The 21118-nt window shown below is 43.0% G+C and overlaps 1 protein-coding gene and 1 long non-coding RNA gene across 2 annotated transcripts in view; one reads left to right on the top strand and one right to left on the bottom strand.

The window, feature by feature from the left end:
• The window catches only part of LOC138807895 (DNA repair protein RAD50), a 70937-nt gene extending 50810 nt beyond the window's left edge, over nt 1-20127 (top strand). Inside the window, exons 22-25 of the mRNA XM_069993704.1 lie at nt 15919-16004; nt 16676-16818; nt 18687-18820; nt 19941-20127. Of these exons, the coding sequence (XP_069849805.1) occupies nt 15919-16004; nt 16676-16818; nt 18687-18820; nt 19941-20127 (550 nt within the window). The remainder of the gene's footprint in view (nt 1-15918; nt 16005-16675; nt 16819-18686; nt 18821-19940) is intronic.
• The window catches only part of LOC138807898 (uncharacterized), a 41553-nt gene that overhangs the window by 13518 nt on the left and 6917 nt on the right, over nt 1-21118 (bottom strand). The window lies entirely within an intron of this gene.

Here is a 21118-nt window from a genome sequence, read left to right on the forward strand (position 1 = left end):
CCATTAAACCACCAGAAAACTGGAAGTGGCACTGTAGTTCAAGTGATAGAGTGCTAGCGTTGAGCTGAAGAGCTGAGGGACAGTGCTCAGGCCCAGGGTTCAAGCCCCACAACTGACAAAAAAAAAAAAAAAAGAATTGTACTGTGAATATGTACTAATGTGTATGCATTTTCCTATGGCTGGATATTTGTGTTTTTTTCCTACACCTTTATAAATAGAAATTTTGATGCTAGAAACATTCTTGCTAAGTCTTCTAGAGCAAAGTTATAATGAAGTGACAATATAGCAGCAGGATGCACAATATGCTGCCTTTTTCAAAACATTAATTTTTTTTTCTAAATATGGCATATGGGTTTACATTCCCAACAGTTTTCATTATTCTCTCTCTCTCTCTCTCTCTCTCTCTCTCTCTCTCTCTCTCTCTCTCTCTCTCCTCTCTCCCTCTCTCCCTCTCTCCCTCTCTCCCTCTCTCCCTCTCCCCTGGGGCTTGAACTCAGGGCCCGGGCACTGTCCCTGAGTTTCTTTTTGCTCAAAGCATTCTATCACTTGTACCACAGCACCACTTCCAACTTTTTTGTGTGTATGAGGAATTGAACCCAGGGCTTCATGTACACTAGGCAAGCACTCTACCACTGAGCCACATTCCCAGTCTTATTATGCATTCTTTTTCATTGTCTGTAAATTCCTTAGTATTTGATAATTTAATGGATTTAAAAGTGATAAACGGCTTTAATTTACAGTCCCCCATTTTTTGTTAGTCTAAAATTATTTTATGAAAACATATTAGTTGAATATATTAATAGGGTTCACTGTGCTGTTTCCATATATGTATATGGTATGCATTGATCAAGTCATTTAGCTTATGTTATTTTTAGGTCCGTATTTGGGGTATTTATCTATCTGTGTCTGCCTAATTTCATTGAACAGAATATCTTCCCATTACATGCAAATGACAAAATTCCCTTCAATCATAGTTGAGTCCATTGTTGCCTGTATGTATATGTTAAGTATAACATTTTTACTCCATTTTTTATTGATGGGCACCTACACTGATTCCATATCTTAGCTGTTATGTATATGTATGGATATGTTGATTGCATATCCTCTTGGATATATAACTGGAAATGTGATAGCTAGATTATGTGAGTGAGTGAGTGAGTGATTTGGTTGGTTGGTTGGTCCATCGGTCATGGAGGTTGCTTGAACTCAGGGCCTGAGCTTCTAGACTATGGTAGACTATCTACCTGTCTGTCTGTCTACCTATTTGGTTGGTAATGGGGGCTTGCTTAAACTCAGGCCTGGGCTCTGTCCTTGAGCTTTTTCACTCAAAACTAGTGCTCTACCACTTTGTGCCACGGTGCCACGTCCAGTTTTCAGGTAGTTAATTGGTCTCATGAACTTTCTTGTCTTGGCTAGCTTGGAACCAAAATCCTCAGATTTTAGCCTCTGAGTAGCTAGGATGACAGATGTAAACCGCTGGCGCCTGGCTGGTGGATATTTTTTTAAGGAACTTCAGAAATTTACATTGCCATCAAGAATATAAAATCAATTCTCTGAGAATCATAGATAGAATAATCTTGATCTGTTTCTGGCCCTTGGCAAAAGCCTGATAACCCTATCTGAATAAATAAAGCAAAAAAGATCATGACTCAAGTGGTAGGCTATCTGCCCAGCAAGTACAAGGTTCTGAGTTCAAAATGCCAGTACTGACAACAGCCTACCCCTGTCCCCCTCAAAAAAAAGAAAATTCCTTTTCCTCACATTTTTGCTGGGGGGTTGGGGGTTTTTGTTTGTTTTGTGGCTTGTATGCTGTTCCTTAGCTTTTAAGCTCAAGGTTGGTGCTTTATTACTTGAGTCGCAGCTCCAGTTTCAGCTTTTTGTTGATTAACTGTAGATAAGAGTCTCATGGACTTTCCTGCCTGGACTGGCATTGAACTACAATCCTCATATCTCAGCCTTCTGAGTAGCTAGACAAGCTCCAGTGCCAATCTTGGGTTTTTGGTAGTAGCCATTTTAACTAAAGAGATAGAATCTTGTTTTGATTCTCTGATGGCTAGTGATACTGAGCATTTTTTCATGTTTGTTGACCATTTGCATTTCTTCTTTTGAAAGTGTGTTTAGATCATTTGCCCACTTTTAAATTTAGTCATTTGTTTCTTGTTTTAGTTCTTATGCATTCTGGATATCAGCTCCCTGAAAGATGAATCAGTGGTATATATTTTCTTTTTATTATTATTATTATTATTAGCTTTTACAACAAAGCAAGGATTTAATGAGCCTGAGAATTTCACAACCATTGATACAGAATTTGAGATTCCAAAACAGTTTACATATATCAAGAACACTATACTATTCTGTTCATATACATTCATCCCCTTTCAAAACTCCATTAATATTGAGGTGCAAAGATCTTGGACAAAAACCAAGAGAAAGAAAACCCATAACGTGATTTTTACTAATGAGCTTGTTTATTTAAATAAGTTATTCCACTTTTAAGAATTCCTGGTTTTGGGGCTGGGAAGGTGGCTCAGTGGTAGAGTGCTTGCCTTGCATGCCTGAGGCCCTGGGTTCGATTCCTCAGCACCACATAAGCCAAAAGAAAAAAGCTGGAAGTGGCGCTGTGGCTCAAGTGGTAGAGCACTAGCCTTGAGCTGAGGGACAGCGCCCAGGCCCAGAGTTTAGGCTCCATGATCGGCACCCGCCCCCCCCCCCAAAAAAAAAAAAAAAAAAAAGAATTCCTGGTTTGCTTTCTCTGTAATTGTCTATGGCCAATTGGATAGGTTTTGAATTACCTTTGAGGATACACCTGCTTTTGTGATGTATAACTCAATGTAAGATGCTAAAAATTTTATTTCTTATTACAGTGAACAGAAAGTAATTAAGGCTTTATGGATTTTCCTTTAAAAATAAGTGGTATATATTTTCTCTAATTCAGTTTTTTTTTTTTTTGTCGGTCATGAGGCTTGAACTCTGGGCCTGGGCGCTGTGCCTCAGCTCTTCAGCTCAAGGCTAGTGCTCTACAGCTTAAGCCACAGTGCCACTTTTGTTTATTGTAGATAAGAGTCTCACAGACTTTCCTGCCCGGGCTGGCTTTGAACCGCGATCCTCAGATGTCAGCCTCCTGAGTAGCTAGGATTACAGGCGTGAGTCACTGGCGTCTGGCTTTCCAATTCAGTATTTTATACATTGTCTCTTCACTCTGGGTTTTCTTTGCTGTGCAGAAACTTGTATTAGTTTGCTGTAATCTCACATCTTTTTTTTTTTTTTTTTTTTTTTTTTTTGTCGGTCGTGGGGCTTGAACTCTGGGCCTGGGCGCTGTCCTTCACCTCTTCAGCTCAAGGCGAGTGCTCTACCACTTGAGCTACAGCGCCACTTCCGGTTTTCTGGTGGTTTATTTGAGATAGGAGTCTCACGGTCTCTCCTGCCCGGGCTGGCTTTGAACCGCGATCCTCAGATCTCAGCCTCCTGAGTAGCTAGGATTATAGGCGTGAGCCACCAGCGCCCGGCTCTCACATCTTTATTTGCTGTTTTTCCCTGTACTTTGGGTCTTCTCCAAAATAACCTTGGCCATTCTAATGACCTGAAGCAGTTGCCATATTCTTCTAGTTTTCATAGTTGCAAGTATTGCATTTAATTCTTTCTTTCTTTCTTTTTTTTTTTTTTTTTTTGCCGGTTGTGGAACTGAACTCTGGGCCTGGGCACTGTCCCTCAGCTCTTCAGCTCAAGGCTAGAGCCACAGCACCACTTCCAGCTTTTTCTGCTTATGTGGTACTGAGGAATCAAACCCAGGGTCTCATGCATGCAAGGCAAGCACTCCACCACTGAGCCAACTTCCCAGCCCGCATTTAATTCTTTTATTCACTCTTTTTTTTTGGGGGGGGGGTCAGTTATGGGACTTGAACTCAGGGCCTGGGCAGTGTCCCTGAACTCTTTTTGCTCAAGGCTAGCATTCTACTGTTTTGAGCTATAGCTCTACTTTCAGTTTTCTGGTGATTAATTGGAGGTAATAGTCTCCCAGACTTTCTTATCCAGTTGGTTTCATATTGCGATCTTCAGATCTCAGCCTCCTGAGTAGCTAGGATTAGAGGACTGAGCCACTAGAGTCTAGGTTTGTGTTTTTTTTTTGCCAGTCCCAGGGCTTGAACTCAGGACTTGGGCACTGTCTTTAAGCCTCTTTTGCTTAAGGCTATCACTCTACCACTTGAGCCACAATGCCACTTCTGGCTTTTTCTGTGTATGTGATACTACAGAATCAAGCCCAGGGCTGCATGCATGCTAGGCAAGCACTCTACCACTAAGCCACATTCTCAGCCCCATGTTCTATTTTTTTTTAATGGCACTAAGGAATTGACTTTAAGAAAATGTTGGGTTTTGTTGTTCCTATTTAAATGTTGTTAGACCCCCAAGTTGGGGGTCTGTGAAGGAGACAGTATTATTAATTGAATATTTATTGTGCACAATCTAATTTTTGTGCCTGCTCTGTAAAAGGTGTAGGGAGTCCCAGTGAAGTTTCTATTGGAGAGATTAAGCAGCTTGCCTAGGAAATTACCTAGCTAAATGGCAAAGGTAAAATGAGACCTCAGAACCAAGAGCTTTCTATTTGTCAATGGCAAGCTGCAACCATGGTTGCCCCTTTTATAACCATTAAAAAACCTTATGAAATTTATATATGTTCATAATATATATTTACATAAATGTTTTATGTTTATATAGATGTAATTATATGATGTGTATTTAGTTTCTAACTTACAACCATTGTTAGTAGCTGCTTTTCATATATTTCACTAACTTCTCAGTGAGTGTACATGTGTATGATACACAGTATTGTCATTTGTGTTAATATTTGGAATGTACATATGCTTGATACTTGTCTAGATACTAAGTATACAGGATGAAGAAACAAAATTAAGAAAATGCTTGCAAGTAATAGAAGGTGCTAGAATGAAAACTGAAGTGTGAGATTAACAGGAGTACTTGAAACCCTTTCTAAGGCAAGACATTTTGTAAGGATGTGACTTTTAGGATAAGAAAGACATACAAAATAAGGGCACGGGCGCTGAAAGTAGAGACGAGGGCAGATGCAGTTTCCACAGGATGCGAGCAGGGAGCAGGCACATCCATCTCTGGACTCTGGCGATCAGGGAAAGAGGTCTTAGAGGATGAGATTGCATATGGAGTGAGTACAAGTGAGGGCAATGTCTCAAGATTCATTTATTTCAAAATTAGCAGCTGGTGTGATGGGGAGGATTTTTTAAATTATTATACCTTGAAAATATTTCAAAAACTTAGACTTAAGATGAGTACTGGGGGATGGGAAGGTGGCTCAGTGGTAAAGTGCTTGCCCTGCATGCATGAGGCCTGGGTTCCATTCCTCAGCACCGCATACGCAGAAAAAAGCCAGAAGTGATGCTGTGGCTCAAGTGGTAGAGCACTAGCCTTGAGCTGAAGAGCTGAGGGACAGAACCCAGGCCCCATGACCAACACACAAACTCCCAAAAAAAGATGAGTACTGTGATCCTTGAATTTGACGAAATGGAAGTTAGTAATTGACACTAAAGCCTGGTTAGAGGGAGGAGAGAATGGAAATTCTGAGCTCTGCTGTGAAGAAAAGAAAAATGTGGTCACTGACAAAGGGACTGAGGAACCATGTTTGGTAGGCAGGTTATTTCGTGGTTTTTTTTTTTGGGGGGAGCGGTCCAGTCGTGGGGCCTGAACTCTGGGCCTGGGCGCTGAGGAATCGAACCCAGGGCCTCAGGCAGGCAAGGCAAGCGCTCTACCACTGAGCCACCTTCCCAGCCCCTTCGTTTTCAGTTTCACTTGTATTCTGTGTCAGGTTTAGCTCCTCCTGCTTTTGACACATTGCTCTGTGGACCTGGGGTCTTGAAGCTAACTAAAAAGAACATTACACCTGGGGCCCTCCAGCTGTCCCTGCTTCCCTGGAGAGCCAATGACAGCAGGAACCACAGGAGGTCCCTCAATAAGGCAAATGTCCACTCATCTGTTTGCCTACTCTGAGATGCTGTGGTCACCCTGCCCCTTCTCCAAGCTGCTGGGCTGGCTAGGGGCGGCCTGGGTGAGCCTCCAGAGTTTGACCTGGCCTAGAATAAGGAAGGAAGCCAGGGTGTTTCTGCAAAGGAAAAAAAAAAAAAAAAAGCCTTAGATGCATCACGCTGAGCAGGGGGCGGGTGGGCTGCAAGGCGCAGGGGTGCTTTCTAGCGGTGTAGGCTTAAGGAACAAAGGAACAAAGTCAGGCAGTTTACTGAGATCTGTTATCTGATAGTAATCAGATGGATTCTTCTAAGTGAGAAGCAAAGTGGTTCAGATTTCCCCAAAACTTGAGTCTATGTGGCTTATTCCGGCCAACAGTGCACTTCTCAAGGTTTGTATTGTGAGGCTAAATTTGCCTTCTCCCCCAGAAGAAAAATAGATCTGAAATTTCCCTCATTTCACCTCTTAGAATAAAGCATGCAGTGAGGGTAACAGTTGCATTCAACTGTCTATTTAAGGTAACACAGGAAACCAGTGGTACGTTTTCAAGAAAAGCTGATTGTCATCTGCTATTGGTAATCATCTGAAAGCATCACTTGGTATAAATGGGCAGTGGCCAGACACTAGAAGGGGAAAAGATGCATCATTTCAAATGTATTACCTCATATTTACAGAATACATCAGTTTAAATTCTATTGGGATATATCACTTACTCTAGGTACCCTACACCCAAAATGGTCTGTGTTCATTTTTTTCTTCCAGATATGGAAATTGCAAGTGAGGTCATACTTCTGAGTCAGTAGAGACCTGCAACCTCTGCAGTTTTGTAGATGGCAGCAGCTCTGGGAGGCTGTGCGGGCCAGGCCCCTGCATTTTGGGGGAGCTGTGGATGACATTATTCAGGTTCATCTTGTGGCCATCATCCTTGTCCTGGCAGTGAATAATCTATAGTTTTACTTCAGTTGCATTTTGTAAAGACGGATCACAAAACCGAAAGATAGCCAGGGGCATTTTATATGTACTATAGGTTTGTTTTTGTGTTTTTAAAAAAATGTCTATCTTGCAGCAGTGAACTACTGCCTGATCGTAGAAGCTGACACTTGAAAGAATCTCACTAAACGAAATTAGTTTAATAGTTTTAATAGCTTTAAGGGTTTTCGCGTGAAAAGATGACAACAGAAGTTTGGCAAATTAAGGATTTCGATTTTGCTAAGAAAGAAAAAGGTCATTATTAATTTGGAACATGATACCCTTCCCCTTACACAGATCATTTGCACCCACCAAATGTCAGGGGGTAAGAGGTTCCTCAGTACTGCACTGCAGGGCAGTAGAGAATGACAGTCAATGTCGCCAGGTTTTCAGCAACCTGTGTATTTCAAATTTGTGTCTAATTTTCAATATAAGGATGAAAATATATTTTGGAGAATGCTTTTGTACGTATCATCTTTACTGCTTTTCTTCAGTACTTCTACTAGGAATCCATATGTATTTTCTTTCCAATTAATATTGTCAGTGAGATAAATTAAGACTGGGGAAATCCAGTTCAAGATTTGTGTTTTTCTGCCTTTCTGATTGAGCTTCAGTTCAGATTTTGCACGATGATAGGATATCTCTGTAGCTTGAGTTCTGGAGATGGCTTATTTAGGGAAAGGAGCAAGAGCTGGACAGATCTTCTGGTGGAAGAATTTCTGGTGTGTTTAGATGTTCCTGTAAGCCTTTACATCTTCTTTCTCATGGCTCCGTCTCAGATATTTGGTTCTATATTAGTGGCCAAGTCCTGAGATAGAGAAGGAGCCTTCAGAGCAGCAACAAGATCCCTCAACTGCCTCATATATTGTAAGGATGTGTAGGGGGAAAAGAACCCTTATATAACCGTTAGACTAATGTAAGTTAGTATAAACACTATGGAAAAGAGTTTGGAAGTTTCTCAAAATAATATAATAGGACTACCATATGACTCTTGGCGATGTGTCAGGATACAGTAGACACTTGCATACCTATGTTTATTACAGCACTATTCATAATAGCTATGGGAACAGTTTCGATATTATATAACTGATTTTTTAAAATGCAGTCCATACACATAATGGAGTATTATTCAGCCATAAAGAATAAATTTGGGCCACTTTCAGGAAAATTGATGCAGCTTAACATGATGATCATGTTAAGGAAGGAAAAAGATTGCTTTTTTGGGGGGAGGGGTGTCAGTTGTGGGGTTTGAACTCTGGGCCTGGGCACTGTCCCTGAACTCTTCAGCTTAAGGCGAGCACTCTGCTACTTGAGCCACAGCACCACTTCTGGTTTTCTGGTTGCTCATTGGAGATAAGAGTCTCATGGACTTTCCTGCCCGGGCTGGCTTTGAACTGCAATCCTCAGATCTTAGCCTCCTGAGTAGCTAGGATTACAGGTACCTGGCAGATCGTATTTGTTTGTTTGTTTGTGGAATCTAGACCTAGGCAGACAAATTTATAATTGTGGGACTATAAATGAGGAGGTAAAGAAAATGATGAAGGAGGGCAGGGAAGGTGGCTCAGTGGTAGAGTGCTTGCCTTGCATGCATGAGGCCCTGGGTTCAATTCCTCAGCACCACATAAGCAGACAAAGCCAGAAGCGGTGCTGTGGCTCAAGTGGTAGAGCACTAGCCTTGAGCTGAAGAGCTGAGGGACAGTGCCCAGGCCCAGAGTTCAAGCCCCATGACTAACAGGAAAAAAAAAAAACAGAAAATGATGAAGCATAATAATATTGCATCTATTTACATCAATGGATGGCTTAAGGAAATTCACTGAGAGTTGTTGAAAGGTGAACAGTAAAGGTGATAAATCTGATTAAAGTACAACATATTTGTACTTTGTGTGAGATAAATTTGTATTGTGTGAGATAAACCACAGCATAATCCCTTTGGGTAATATTCACTAGAAAGTGAATTATGGGGATGTATAATAGGTTCTGCTGGGGTGTAGGTACCAGGAGGGGAAAGGACGAAGCGTGAAGGTAAGGAAGGGGAGTGTGACTGAAGGACTTCACATCCATATGAAAATAAAGCAGTGAAATCTAATGAAATTGTTTTAAGGGAGGATAAATGCACACATAGTGAACTTGATCAAGGTACACTGCACCCAGTATAACTAGTGTATGCTGCTAATTTGTTTGTTGTGGGTTTTGAGCTCTGGACCTGGGCTCTGTCCCTGAGCCCTTCAGCTCAAGGCAAATGCTCTACTACTTGCCACAGCACCACTTCTGGTTTTCTGGTCATTAATTGGAGATAAGAATCTCACAGACTTTCCTACTTTTAACTGAGATCTCAGCCTCCTGAGTAGCTAGGATTATAGGCGTGAGCCACCAGCATCCAGCTTTTTTTTTTTTTTTTTAAAGGAAAACTGAGCTACTGTCTTGGCAAGGCCTAATGTATTGCTGCTTTTGTGACCTCCAGCTGCATGCTTGGGAACAGGGTCACTCAGGCTGGGTGCTGGTGTCCCACACCTGCAATCCTAGCTTTTAAGGAGGTTGAGATGTGGAGGACTGAAGTTTAAGGACATCCTGAGCAGTAAAGTTTGCTAGACTCCATTTCCATAATAACCAGCAAAAAGCAAGGCTGGAGGCGTGGCTCAAGTAGTAAAGCACCAGCCTAGCAAACACCTTGCTGAAGGTGATGTTACCTGTCGCTCTCACTATAGGAGTGTTGGCTTTCCCTTTCCATTTCTCAATTCTCAGGAAGACAATCCACATTTCCCTAAGCTCCTCTTTGGAATGTTACTTTGATGAAGCCCTTCCCAGACAGATGTCATTTTCCCCTCTGTCTGTAGTCCAGAATATGCTGTACCACTTTACCCATTCAACCTGGTGTTGGCGATAAAACATCTCCATGCTTCTTGTCTTTGTACATCGCACATCACAGATGTACCTGTGGGCAGACTCCATTCCCCTGGTAGTGTCTAACACGTTGAGTGATCAGCGCCACGCTTCTGTGATATGGTGACCTATTTTCATGTTTTCACAGAACAGGTGAAACTTTGTTTTTTATGAAGCGGTCAGTTTTGTATATATAATTACCCCCTCCCCCCCCCCTTTTTTTTTTGCCAGTCCTGGGTCTTGAACTCAGGGCCTGAGAACTGTCCCTGTGTTTCTTTTGCTCAAGGCTAGCACTCTACCACTTGAGCCACAGTGCCACTTCCAGCTTTTTTTGTGTATGTGGTGCTGAGGAATCAAACCCAGGGCTTTATGCATGCTAGGCAAGCACTCTACCACTAAGCTACATTCCCAGCCCATGCACCTCATTTTTAATAGCTGAATAATCTGTAGATAATAACTATTCAACCACTGATAGATATGAGGAAGCTTTTTTTTAAAGTGAGCTGCTGATTATGCTGTAGAATGTCTTTGCACACTTGTGCAGATATACCAAAGATAGCTTCTTAGAAATGAAGTTATTGGGGGGGGGATGGGAGGGCAGGAAAACAAAGGAGGAGACAACAATGCTTGATAAGAAATGTACTTATTACCATGCTCATGTAATTGTAATTCCTCTGTACGGTATTTTCACAATAAAAACTATTTAATATAAAAAAATGAAATGAGCCAGGCGCCGGCGGCTCACACCTGTAATCCTACTCAGGATGCTGAGATCTGAGGATCACAGTTCAAAGCCAGCCCTGGCAGGAAAGTCCATGAGACTCTTATCTCCAGTAAGCCATTAGAAAACTGGAAGTGGCGCTGTGGCTCAAGTGGTAGAGCGCTCACCTTGAACTGAAGAGTGCATTGACAGTGCCCAAGCCCAGAGTTCAAGACCAAAAAAAAAAAAAAAAATCAAGTTATGGTCCAAGCGTACATTCATTTTTTAGCATGCTAATTGCCTCATTGCCTTCCAAAAGCGTACGTTTCAGCCAGTAGTATGGGAAAGGGGCCATTTCCCATGTCTGTGTTAATACCCATCTTCACATTTGCCAGTGTGTTGCACGGAAGGTATTCTAATTTGCACTTCCCTCACCAGTAAGGTGAAATGTCTTTGTATAGGTTGGCTGTCTGCATTTTTCTGAGAATTGCCTATCTGTTTAGTTTTCTGCCTGTTTCTCTCCTAGCTTGTCCCCCTTTTTTGTGTGCTTTGTACCACAAAGTTTTGGATCTTAATCCTTTTCACAGACATTCCTTTAACTTCATGGGGTCATCGATAATTTTATTTTTGTTGTCAATTCTTTAGATTTTAGTTTATGGCTTCTCAATTCTGTGCCTTTATTAAAAGAGTCCCCAACTAAAATTGTGAAAATACTTTCTGGCAGTTTCATTGTAAGCTTTAACACAGGTCTTAGTACATTGCCTAGGCTGATCTCAAACCTAAATTAGACCTCCAGCCTCGCCTCCTGAGTAGCTGCGACTTCGGGGACATGCCAACACACCAGCTTGTTAACTTTTTTTGTGTATGATGGTATTGCACCCAGGTCTGCTCTACTACTTGAGCATTCATTGTTAAAACTTTTGCCCAAGGCTTACATAGGGCAATCCTCCTACCTGAACTGAACCTCTGCATGGCTGTGATCGTAGGCATGCCGCTACACTCAGCTTGTTCTTTGACATAGACTCTTTTTGCCCAAGCTCGCCTCAAACATAGTCCTCCTGTATCCATCTGCTAAGTGGCATGAGCCACCACACCCAGCCCTTTTTTGTTGTTATTGGTGGTGGTGATGGTCATGGGGCTTGAACTCTGGGACTGGGCTGTGTCCGTGAGCTCTTCAGCTCAAGGCTAATGCTCTACCCATGAGCCACAGCAGCACTTCTGGTTTTCTGGTGGTTTATTGGAGATAAGAATCTCATGGACTTTCCTGCTGGGCTGGCTTTGCACCTCAATCCTCAGATCTCAGCCTCCTGAGTAGTTAGGATTACAGGCGTGAGCCACCAGTGCCTGGTGTGCCCTTTAACCATGTGTTAATCTGAATTTTATTTTGGTGTTTGACAAGTTTCAGCTTGGCTCTTATACTTGTAATCCTAGCTATTTGAACTACAGTTCAAGGGCAAAAGGTCATGGGGTCCTTCTCAAAATAACTAGCAAAAATAGGACTGGAGGTATGACACAGTGGTAGATCAGCGTAACAAGTGCAAGGCATTGTTCAAACCCTAGTACTACTATACACACAAGTAGCATTACTTATTGTCATTAGTCCTTTTTTCTCCTATTGAAAATTTTCCATTTGGTTTAAACTGGGATAGTTCTAGGGTACTACATCTATTTGGGTTTATTTCTGGGTTGCATACACTGATTTTTTTCCTCATTACCACAATTTTGTTTTATGCATTGTCTTAGAACTTCAGAGTCAGCTTAAGGATTCCTTTAATGTCTTTTAAATGTTGTTCCTTTGCATTGCATTTTATGTATAATTATTTGGGATATTTATGGATTACTTGGAGTATGGAACCTGCCATTTAGGACCCTTATTCTGCTGTAAAATTTTATGCCAGTTTCCTCTACATCACATCGTGCCTTTAGATTTCTTCCTGCAAATATATTTTATTATCACGACCTTTGTAAATAGTAAGTTCCTACTTTTTTTTCTCTCTCCTGTATGTGTTGGTTACTAGGTAATATATCCTATGTTTCTGTAAAAGTTTATTTCTGGCTAGCTTTAGTTTTCTTGGATTTTCTGTGTGTACAGTTAAGTCATTTGCATTCCATCTTCTAAACTGATGGCCAGAACACCATTTATCTTCCTCTGGTACTTAGGTGAAAGAAGAATGCTTCTATATCTTAAACTAAGTCTGTTCTTTGCTGCGTAGACACTGGAGAGAAATTTTATCAGAGTAAGGAAATTTTCTTCCATTTTTTTCACTTACTAGGGATTTAGCAAAACTCTAGTGTTGCAGTAAATGCTTCTTTTGATACAGACTGATCTCTTTTTCTTAATGCAGTAAACTATTTTCATTTTTTTTTCCTGTTCTTAAACACTACTTAATCTTTATTTTTTTAGTACCTGACTCTACTAGATTTGGTTGGGTTTTTTTTTTTTTTTTGATTGGTTGTGGGACTTTAACTCTGGGCCTGGCGCTGTACCTGCGCTCTTCAGCTCAAGGCAAGCACTCTACCGCTTGAGCTACAGCACCACTTCGTTTTCTGGTAGTTTATTGGAGATGTCTCATGGACTTTCCTGCCTAGGCTGGCTTTGAACCGTGAATCCTCAGATCTCAGCCTCCTGAGTAGCTAGGATGACAGGCTTGAGCCACCGGCACCTGGCTTAGAATATTTTTCTTAAGCAAAATAAGCCTATATTTGGTGGTTCTTTTGGCTTTATATACAACTTGGGAGGTAGGTAAACCTTTAAGATTTGATAACACCAGTGGCACTGTAACTTAAGTGGTAGAGCGCTCGCCTTGAACTGAAATGCTGAGGAACAGTGCCCAGGCTCATAGTTCAAGCCCCACGACCAAAAAAAAAAAAAGATAACTCCCTCACAAAAATGTCCTAATTGAGGACTTTTAACTTCCTAGCCACTTTTCTCTGATGCAAGTTACTAATTTCATTGAGTCTTGTTTTGTTCATGGTAATTAGTTCAAATCTTAACTCTCAGTATAACAATTACATGAGATAAATGACTATTTAAAATGATCATTGTGGGCTGGGAAGGTGGCTCAGTGGTAGAGCGCTTGCCTTGCATGCATGAAGCCCTGAGTTTGATTCCTCAGCACCATATAAACAGAAAAAAAAAGCCGGAAGTGGCGCTGTGGCTCAAGTGGTAAAGCGTTAGCCTTGAGCTGAAGAGCTGAGGGACAGCGCCCAGGCCCAGAGTTCAGGCCCACGACCGGACCCCAAAAAAAAAAAAAGATCATTGTAACCCCTCTAAGTAGGTCATCCCCAAACCCTTGCATAGCATGGCTGTCAACTCCATACTGGAAAGGCAGTAGTTCATGTGGCCGTGGTGCTGGTCTGTGCACTGCCTTTGCTGTTGTACAGGGACTCAGGGCCAAGACAGTGCACTGGACACGCCTGTTCCACCTGGAGTTTACTCTTCACACTAGAATAGACACTAGTTCTTTATAGGTTACTAAATGCTTTTTTTTTTTTTTATTGTAAAGATACTATACAGAGGGTTACAATTACATGAGTGAGGTAATGAGTACACTTCCTCTTGAACATTGTTACCCCCTCCATTGTTTTCCCCCTACCATCCCCTCCCTCCCTCCCTTCCCCAAGGTTCTTTTTTTTTTTGATTGTGATTAAGTGATTACTTAATTTCCGGAAATTCACAGTATTGTGGAATAATGATGCTCATTTAAAGTCACAAGTTCATTCTAACTTTCCTGGAGCAAATTGTCTGTCACAGTCTGTAATATATAACGGTGCTCACATGTTATATACCGTATATGTGATCAGCAGCATGGGGATATTTGGTAGTGGTTCAACCAGATGAGTGGGAGTTCTTTGTTTCTTAAGTCCTGTTAGTTTTGTCATATCACCTAACATTTTGGATTTATCATCCACTTAGGGAGACCATGTACTGTTTGTCTCTTCTTTCTTGGCTTACCTCGCTCAACATGATTCCTTCTAGCTCCATCCATTTCCCTGCAAATGCCATTATTTTGTCATTTCTAATGGCTGCATAATATTCCATTGTGTATAGATACCACAATTTTTGGATCCATTCATCTGTGGTAGGGCATCTAGGTTGTTTCCATATCCTAGCTGTTGTGAACAGTGCTGCAATAAACATGGAGGTGCACGTGTCCTTGTATATTGGTTCCTGTTGTTCAGGGTAGATGCCTAGAAGTGGTATGACTAGGTCGTAAGGGAGGTCAATCTTTAACTTTCTAAGGACCCTCCAGACTGCTTTCCAAAGTGGTTGTATGAGTGTACATTCCCACCAGCAGTGTAATAGCGTTCCTCGTTCTCCACATCCCCTCCAGCATTTGTCGTTGGCTGATTTGTGGATGTGGGACATACTAAATGCTTTTTAACCTAGTGGGAACAATAGCTTTTTGAAGTCATTTGGGAAATGAGGATCCTAACAGAAAGCTTATAGAGAGACAGTCCTTATTCCAAGAACATTGTTTTTTTTTTTTTTTAAAGTTTTTGTCTGTCTGAAAGCAAAAAATGTTGAGAAAGATAGTAAAGTAGAAAATGGAGGCTGCTGCAGTCTCATCAAGAAGCAGAATATGGTTTTTCCAGGCTCTGCCACCTCAGTCCTTCATCTGATATGTTTATGTTGAGTCATTTCTTTCTCTCTGGCTGGTGAACCGGAACATCATGAAATGATTCTGCAAAGACAGTAGCATTGTTGAGTTTCTTTATTTCTATCAGATAGAGGCCAAAGATGGAAGTGAGTCCATCTCACATCCCCCTGATGGTGAAGCAGTGAGGTTGGCCTTTTTACCACTGGAGTGACACTGGACTGACGTTCATTGGCTCATAAGCGTGCTTCCTAAGAATGTCTTTGCTGGAAGGTGGCTCTAGGGGAGTGTTAGGGTTACACTTGCTGATGGGCAGGGCCATGTCAGGCCAAATGAAAGTATTGGGGAAGCTATTACATGTACAAGTTCACAGTAGTTTTTTCATTGTAAAATACCAGTCAATGGTTTCCTTTTTGTAATTTTTTTATTGTGAAAATACTGTACAGAGGTTACAGTTATATGAGCAAGGTAATGAGTACATTTCTTTTTTTTGGGGGGGGTGTCCGGTCATGGGGCCTGAACTCTGGGCCTGGGCGCTTTCCCTCAGCTCTTCAGCTCAAGGCTAGCGCTCTACCACTTGAGCCACAGCACCACTTCTGGCTTTTTTCTTTTTGCTTATGTGGTGCTGAGGAATTGAACCCAGGGCCTCAGGCATGCAAGGCAAGCGCTCTACCACTGAGCCACCTTCCCAGCCCCATGAGTACATTTCTTAGCAAGTATTGTTGCCTCCTCCTTTGTTTTTCCCTACCATCCCTTCCCTCACACAATGGTTTCTTTTTCCAGAGCAATAATGAAATTTCACAGTATGAAAATGGAAGAAATCAATAAAATTATACGTGATCTTTGGCGAAGTACCTACCGAGGACAAGGTAATAAGATGGTGTTATAAACGCTCTTCCCAAAGCCCTGTCCTCCTCTCCTCTTAGCTTGCTGGCATTATCTCCCTGAACTCCAGCATTTCCTTCAGATTTTCTAAGAATTTTTATCAAGACAACATGCACTTTTTTGGGGGGAGGGAGGTGGTGTCAATCATGGGCTTGAACTCTGGGCCTGGGCGCTGTCCCTCAACTTTTCAGCTCAAGGCTAGTGCTCTACCATGAGCCACAGCACCACTTCCGGTTTTCTGGTGGTTTATTGGAGATAATAGTTGTATGGACTTTCCTGCCTGGACTGGCTTTGAATTTGGAGCCTCAAATCTCAGCCTCCCAAGTATTACAGGCCAGGCGTGAGCCACCAGTGCCCAGCAACATGTACTTTCTATTCCAAAGTTTCTTAGTGAAGCTTTCCAAAGACTCAGAGATGAACCTAAGGGGCTGAAAGGTGGCAGCATCCCATTTGCTTCTGGCTCCATCAGGCTCTTCCATCCATCCATGCAGCTCCAGAAAATAGAAATTGAAAGCCAGCAGAGTCATTCCCCAGCCCCCCCACCCCTCCCACTCCCAGCGAGGCCAGCCAGTCACCAGCATGGCTCTTAAGCTTATTTGACATTTGTAATAAAAGGCTGCAGAGTGTAGATGTCTCTAAAATAATTCTGTTTCAGACATTGAATACATAGAAATTCGGTCAGATGCTGATGAAAATGTGTCAGCTTCTGATAAAAGGCGGAATTACAACTACAGAGTCGTGATGCTAAAGGGAGACACAGCTTTGGATATGCGAGGACGATGCAGTGCTGGACAAAAGGCAGGTATTTCTAGAGTTAATTGAACCACCTTACGCAACTGAAGGACAGACACAGTATCACGGGCACCCCAGGGCTGCCCTGGCCACTGTTGTGCCAAGAAAAAAATGCAGTTAAACCTTACTTTGAGATACATTCTGATTTGAGAGAAGTCAAAATACATCCCTGGAAGTAATTATATTAATAGTGATGACACTGCTGATCATAGTAATAGCTTAGCAAACAAGAAGAGCCCAGGCTGAACCAGATGATGCCATTTCCAGTCTCTTAAGGCATCCCATTGATAATATTTCCACCTGTACAGGAAGGACTGAGTCCCCTTTACCTCTTGCTTGGACCAGAAGGATCTGCCAGGCAGCTAGTGGCACTGGTATATACTCAAGGGCCTCTGCTGAGAGCAACACATATACAAGATACAGTCACCAGGTCAGGTCAGCTGGCCATGGAGGCTCCAGAAAGAGCCTAAGTCAGATATGAACAGGGAGGTCAGGGAGAGGATAGTCAGAACACGAGGCTAGGTTTTTTTCATTGTGCACAGCTTTGTGCCAAAGACTTCAGGTTCTTCAGGTGATTTTGATAAAATTTCAATCCTAGAAAAGGGATGGCCATATTAAACTTAAAGAATATGTGGTATGGACTGGAAATGTGGCTTAGTGGTAGAGTGTGTGCCTAGCATCATGAAGCCTGGGTTCCATTCCTCAGTACCACATACACAGAAAAAGCCAGAAGTGCCGTTATGGCTTAAGTGGTAGAGTGCTAGCTTTGAGCACAAACAGACCCTGATCCAAGCCCCAGGACTGGCCAAAGGAAAAAAAAAAATTGGTGTAACCGATACCTTGTATATATGATCTCTAAGTTGAAATTGCTTTGAAGCAAATACTTCCTTAGCTAAAGCAGTCACCCTGCCTCCCTCATGCTGGCCTTACAGAGGCTGGGGGTGCGGTTCCAAGTTAGGAAGGAAGCACCTATCCTCAAGAAGGTAGTACTTTCTGTAACCTGCCTGCCTGCTCTGGGCATGAGAGGAAAGGGACTTGAGCTGACACAGAAGTGATTTCTATTTTCCACAGTAGCCCCTACGCTTGCCCCACTTTGGTGGTGCTGCAGATTGAACTGAGGGCCTCACTTGCTACTGTACTCTACCACTTAGAACAAACATCCAAGCCTAGTCTTAAACCCTTAGCCCTGTGTCCATACACTCACATGGCTTTTGCCTGATGGCTTGTTACCTGCATTTCTTACAAGTAAAGCCATACTTTTATGCTCATCCTGATACTTTGACCCATGACTGTTTTTTTCCTCTTTTACTCAAAATTAGATACAGATATTCCAGTAGAGACTAGAACACAATACCTGGTGCCTTCGAACCACAAAACATGGAGAACCTGTGATCTGGGGGTGGGGGTGTAATTTTCTAATGTTAATAGTCCATCTTTACTAAAACCCTTAGTTACAGATGTGCATCTATTTTAAGCATGCAATTTCAAATTTTAGTACAACAGGGTTTTCTGTTTTTGTCAGTCATGGGGCTTGAACTGTGGGTCTCAGCTCAAGGCCCAGCACCCACTTCTGGTTTTTTCTGTTTATATACTGCTGAGGAATCGATCCCAGGGTCTCATGCACGGGAGGCAAGCACTCTACCACTGAGCCACCTTCCCAGGCCCCAGCAGGGTTTGTTTGTTTCTAATGGAGGGGACTGCAGCTTTGTTTCCTTGTAAATGTTTGGCCAAGAGTATGCAGCTGGTGGTTCACCGTCATGTGAGCACGTGATTTCCCCTAACAAAAGGGACTCTGGGACATTTTCCCTCCTTTTGCTTCTACAGAGAATGTGCCAGCTCTGCTGTGTGTGACTTAACAGGGTCCTTTCTTTCAGGTATTGGCCTCGCTCATCATCCGCCTAGCACTGGCAGAGACATTCTGCCTGAATTGTGGCATCCTAGCCCTGGATGAACCAACAACAAATCTTGACAGAGAGAACATTGAATCCCTTGCGCATGCTCTGGTTGAGTAAGTATCTTATGTTTGGGAGCATGGTTTGTTAAGGGAGACTGAATTATGTGTCCTTGTTCCGGAAGCCAGTAGAAGCCAACTCTACCCCCCACTTTTGACTGTAATTCCTCAGATTCCCCTGAAAAGGGAACTAGACGAGGCCCAGCAGCCCTAGACCAACCATCCTTCCTCTCCCCATGTGTTCATAAGGAAACCTAGGGTGAGGGGTTCCCAGTTTTGTTTGGGTTTCCCCAAACCCACAGGGCGTGCACAATGTACGACGTGCCCTGCCAGACACTGTAGGTGGTGGTATGGGTTTAATACTGTATCACACGACTGACGGATGACAGTCACTAGTGTGAGGAGAGGGGGGAATGATACAGCTTTTACCGCATTCACTTGTGTTGGGATAGTCTCCAAGGTGAACAGCTCTTCCTTACACACTGTAGCTGCAATAGTAGGCGAAAGATACTCACCCAAACGTAGAAAGGACCTTGCTGGCAGAGATGGGGATTTCTGTGACACTAGCAGCAAGGGTTGGGACAGGAGCACTGAGCAAAATTGTCTTTTCCAGCCTGCTAGGGGACCAGTGAGGAAGAGCTGCTGCTGCTTTTGAAACCTTAAGTGCATCCAGTTAATAAATAAGTGGTTAAAAAGTCAGGTTTCATTCTCATAACTGGTTACCTCAGCATATAGATAGTGAGCAAAAACGCTCCCAGTCCACCCACTCAGGTCCCCCGTGTGTCATAGCACTGATGCATTTAGTGACTAGTGGTGGCAGAATTCTAAGTAGAGCCAGCTCTAAGAAAGCAGTGTTATTCCCCTACCTGTTGTTTGTCTTAACATGACAGCGGGCCAGGAAATCTAGGCAGGTGAGCAGTTTAGGTATTCCTAGAGCGTTCCTTCCTGTTTTGATCTGGAGAAACTAGTCCAAATTAAGACCAGGTTCTTAATCCCTTGCGCCCAGCCTGGGTGGGACACAGACCCTGTCTCTCCACTGCCTGGAGAAGAGGACGGAGCTGGCTGAGCTGAGGGCCCAGGCCAGCCCGCCCCAGGCCAGCCAGGCTCGCAGTACAGGAAACTCGGATCTCCCTTATTTGTTGTTTTAGTAATCAGGCTTCTAAATATATTGTTGCAGGATAATAAAAAGTCGCTCACAGCAGCGTAACTTCCAGCTTCTGGTCATCACTCACGATGAAGATTTTGTGGAGCTCTTGGGACGTTCTGAGTACGTGGAGAAATTCTACAGGATTAATAAGAATATTGATCAGTGCTCAGAGATTGTGACATGCAGTGTTAGCTCCCTGGGCTCTTATGTTCATTAACCAATAGCTTCTGATGCTGATGGAGCCCAATGCATTAACAGGAACTTGGCTGTCAAGGCTCTATGATAATAATGGAAGTCATCTCATCTGAAATCGAACAGATTTTCCCAGGCAGCCTCACACGCTCTGTTCTTCACTCCTTTCCCTGGGACAAGAGGAATAAATGGCCTCATGCTTTGTTAATTTATGGTTTAGGTATTGAAATTCAATGTCATCTGTTTCCTTGCAAAAAAAAATTATCTGAAGATGCTAGAAAGATTTAAGATTTGAGGGGCTGGGAAGGTGGCTCAGTGGTAGAGCGCTTGCCTTGCATGCCTGAGGCCCTGGGTTCAATTCCTCAGCACCACATAAGCAAAAAGAAAAAAAGCCAGAAGTGGCGCTGTGGCTCAAGTGATAGAGCGCTAGCTGAAGAGCTGAGGGACAGCGCCCAGGCCCAGAGTTCAGGCCCCACGACCGGACCCCACCCCCCTCCCCCCCAAAAAAGAAAAAGATTTAAGATTTGACAAAGTATCCATGCAGTCAACTTATCTGGACCTTGGTTTCCCCAACTGAAACCTAGTTGGTAGTCTGATGGTCTGGCAGGCAGTTTTAAGTGAACACCGTTTGTCTTCCCTCTCCCCACATCCCTGCCAGTCCCAGCCTCTGGATTTCTCCACTATCCTAATGTAGCCATCTATTTGCTCCTGTGTATCTGCTCAGCCTCACTCACCCTCCATCCCAATCGTTCTCCACATGGAGTCAGGGCTTTCTCCTAGTGGCTCCAAGTAGACCTGCTAACAGAGGCCAATTCTAGTAAAGCCCAGGGGCTGGGAAGGTGGCTCAGTGGTAGAATGCTTGCCTTGCACGCATGAGGCCCTGGGTTTGATTCCTCAGCACCACATAAACAGAAAAGGCCGGAAGTGGCGCTGTGGCTCAAGTGGTAGAGTGCTAGCTGAGGAGAGAGAGAAAGAGAACCCAGGGGCTGGGAAGGTGGCTCAGTGGTAGAGCGCTT

This window comes from Dipodomys merriami, unplaced genomic scaffold (genome assembly GCF_024711535.1).
Source record: "Dipodomys merriami isolate MVZ:Mamm:240054 unplaced genomic scaffold, mDipMer1.0.p SCAF_44, whole genome shotgun sequence".
NCBI lineage: Eukaryota > Metazoa > Chordata > Mammalia > Rodentia > Heteromyidae > Dipodomys > Dipodomys merriami.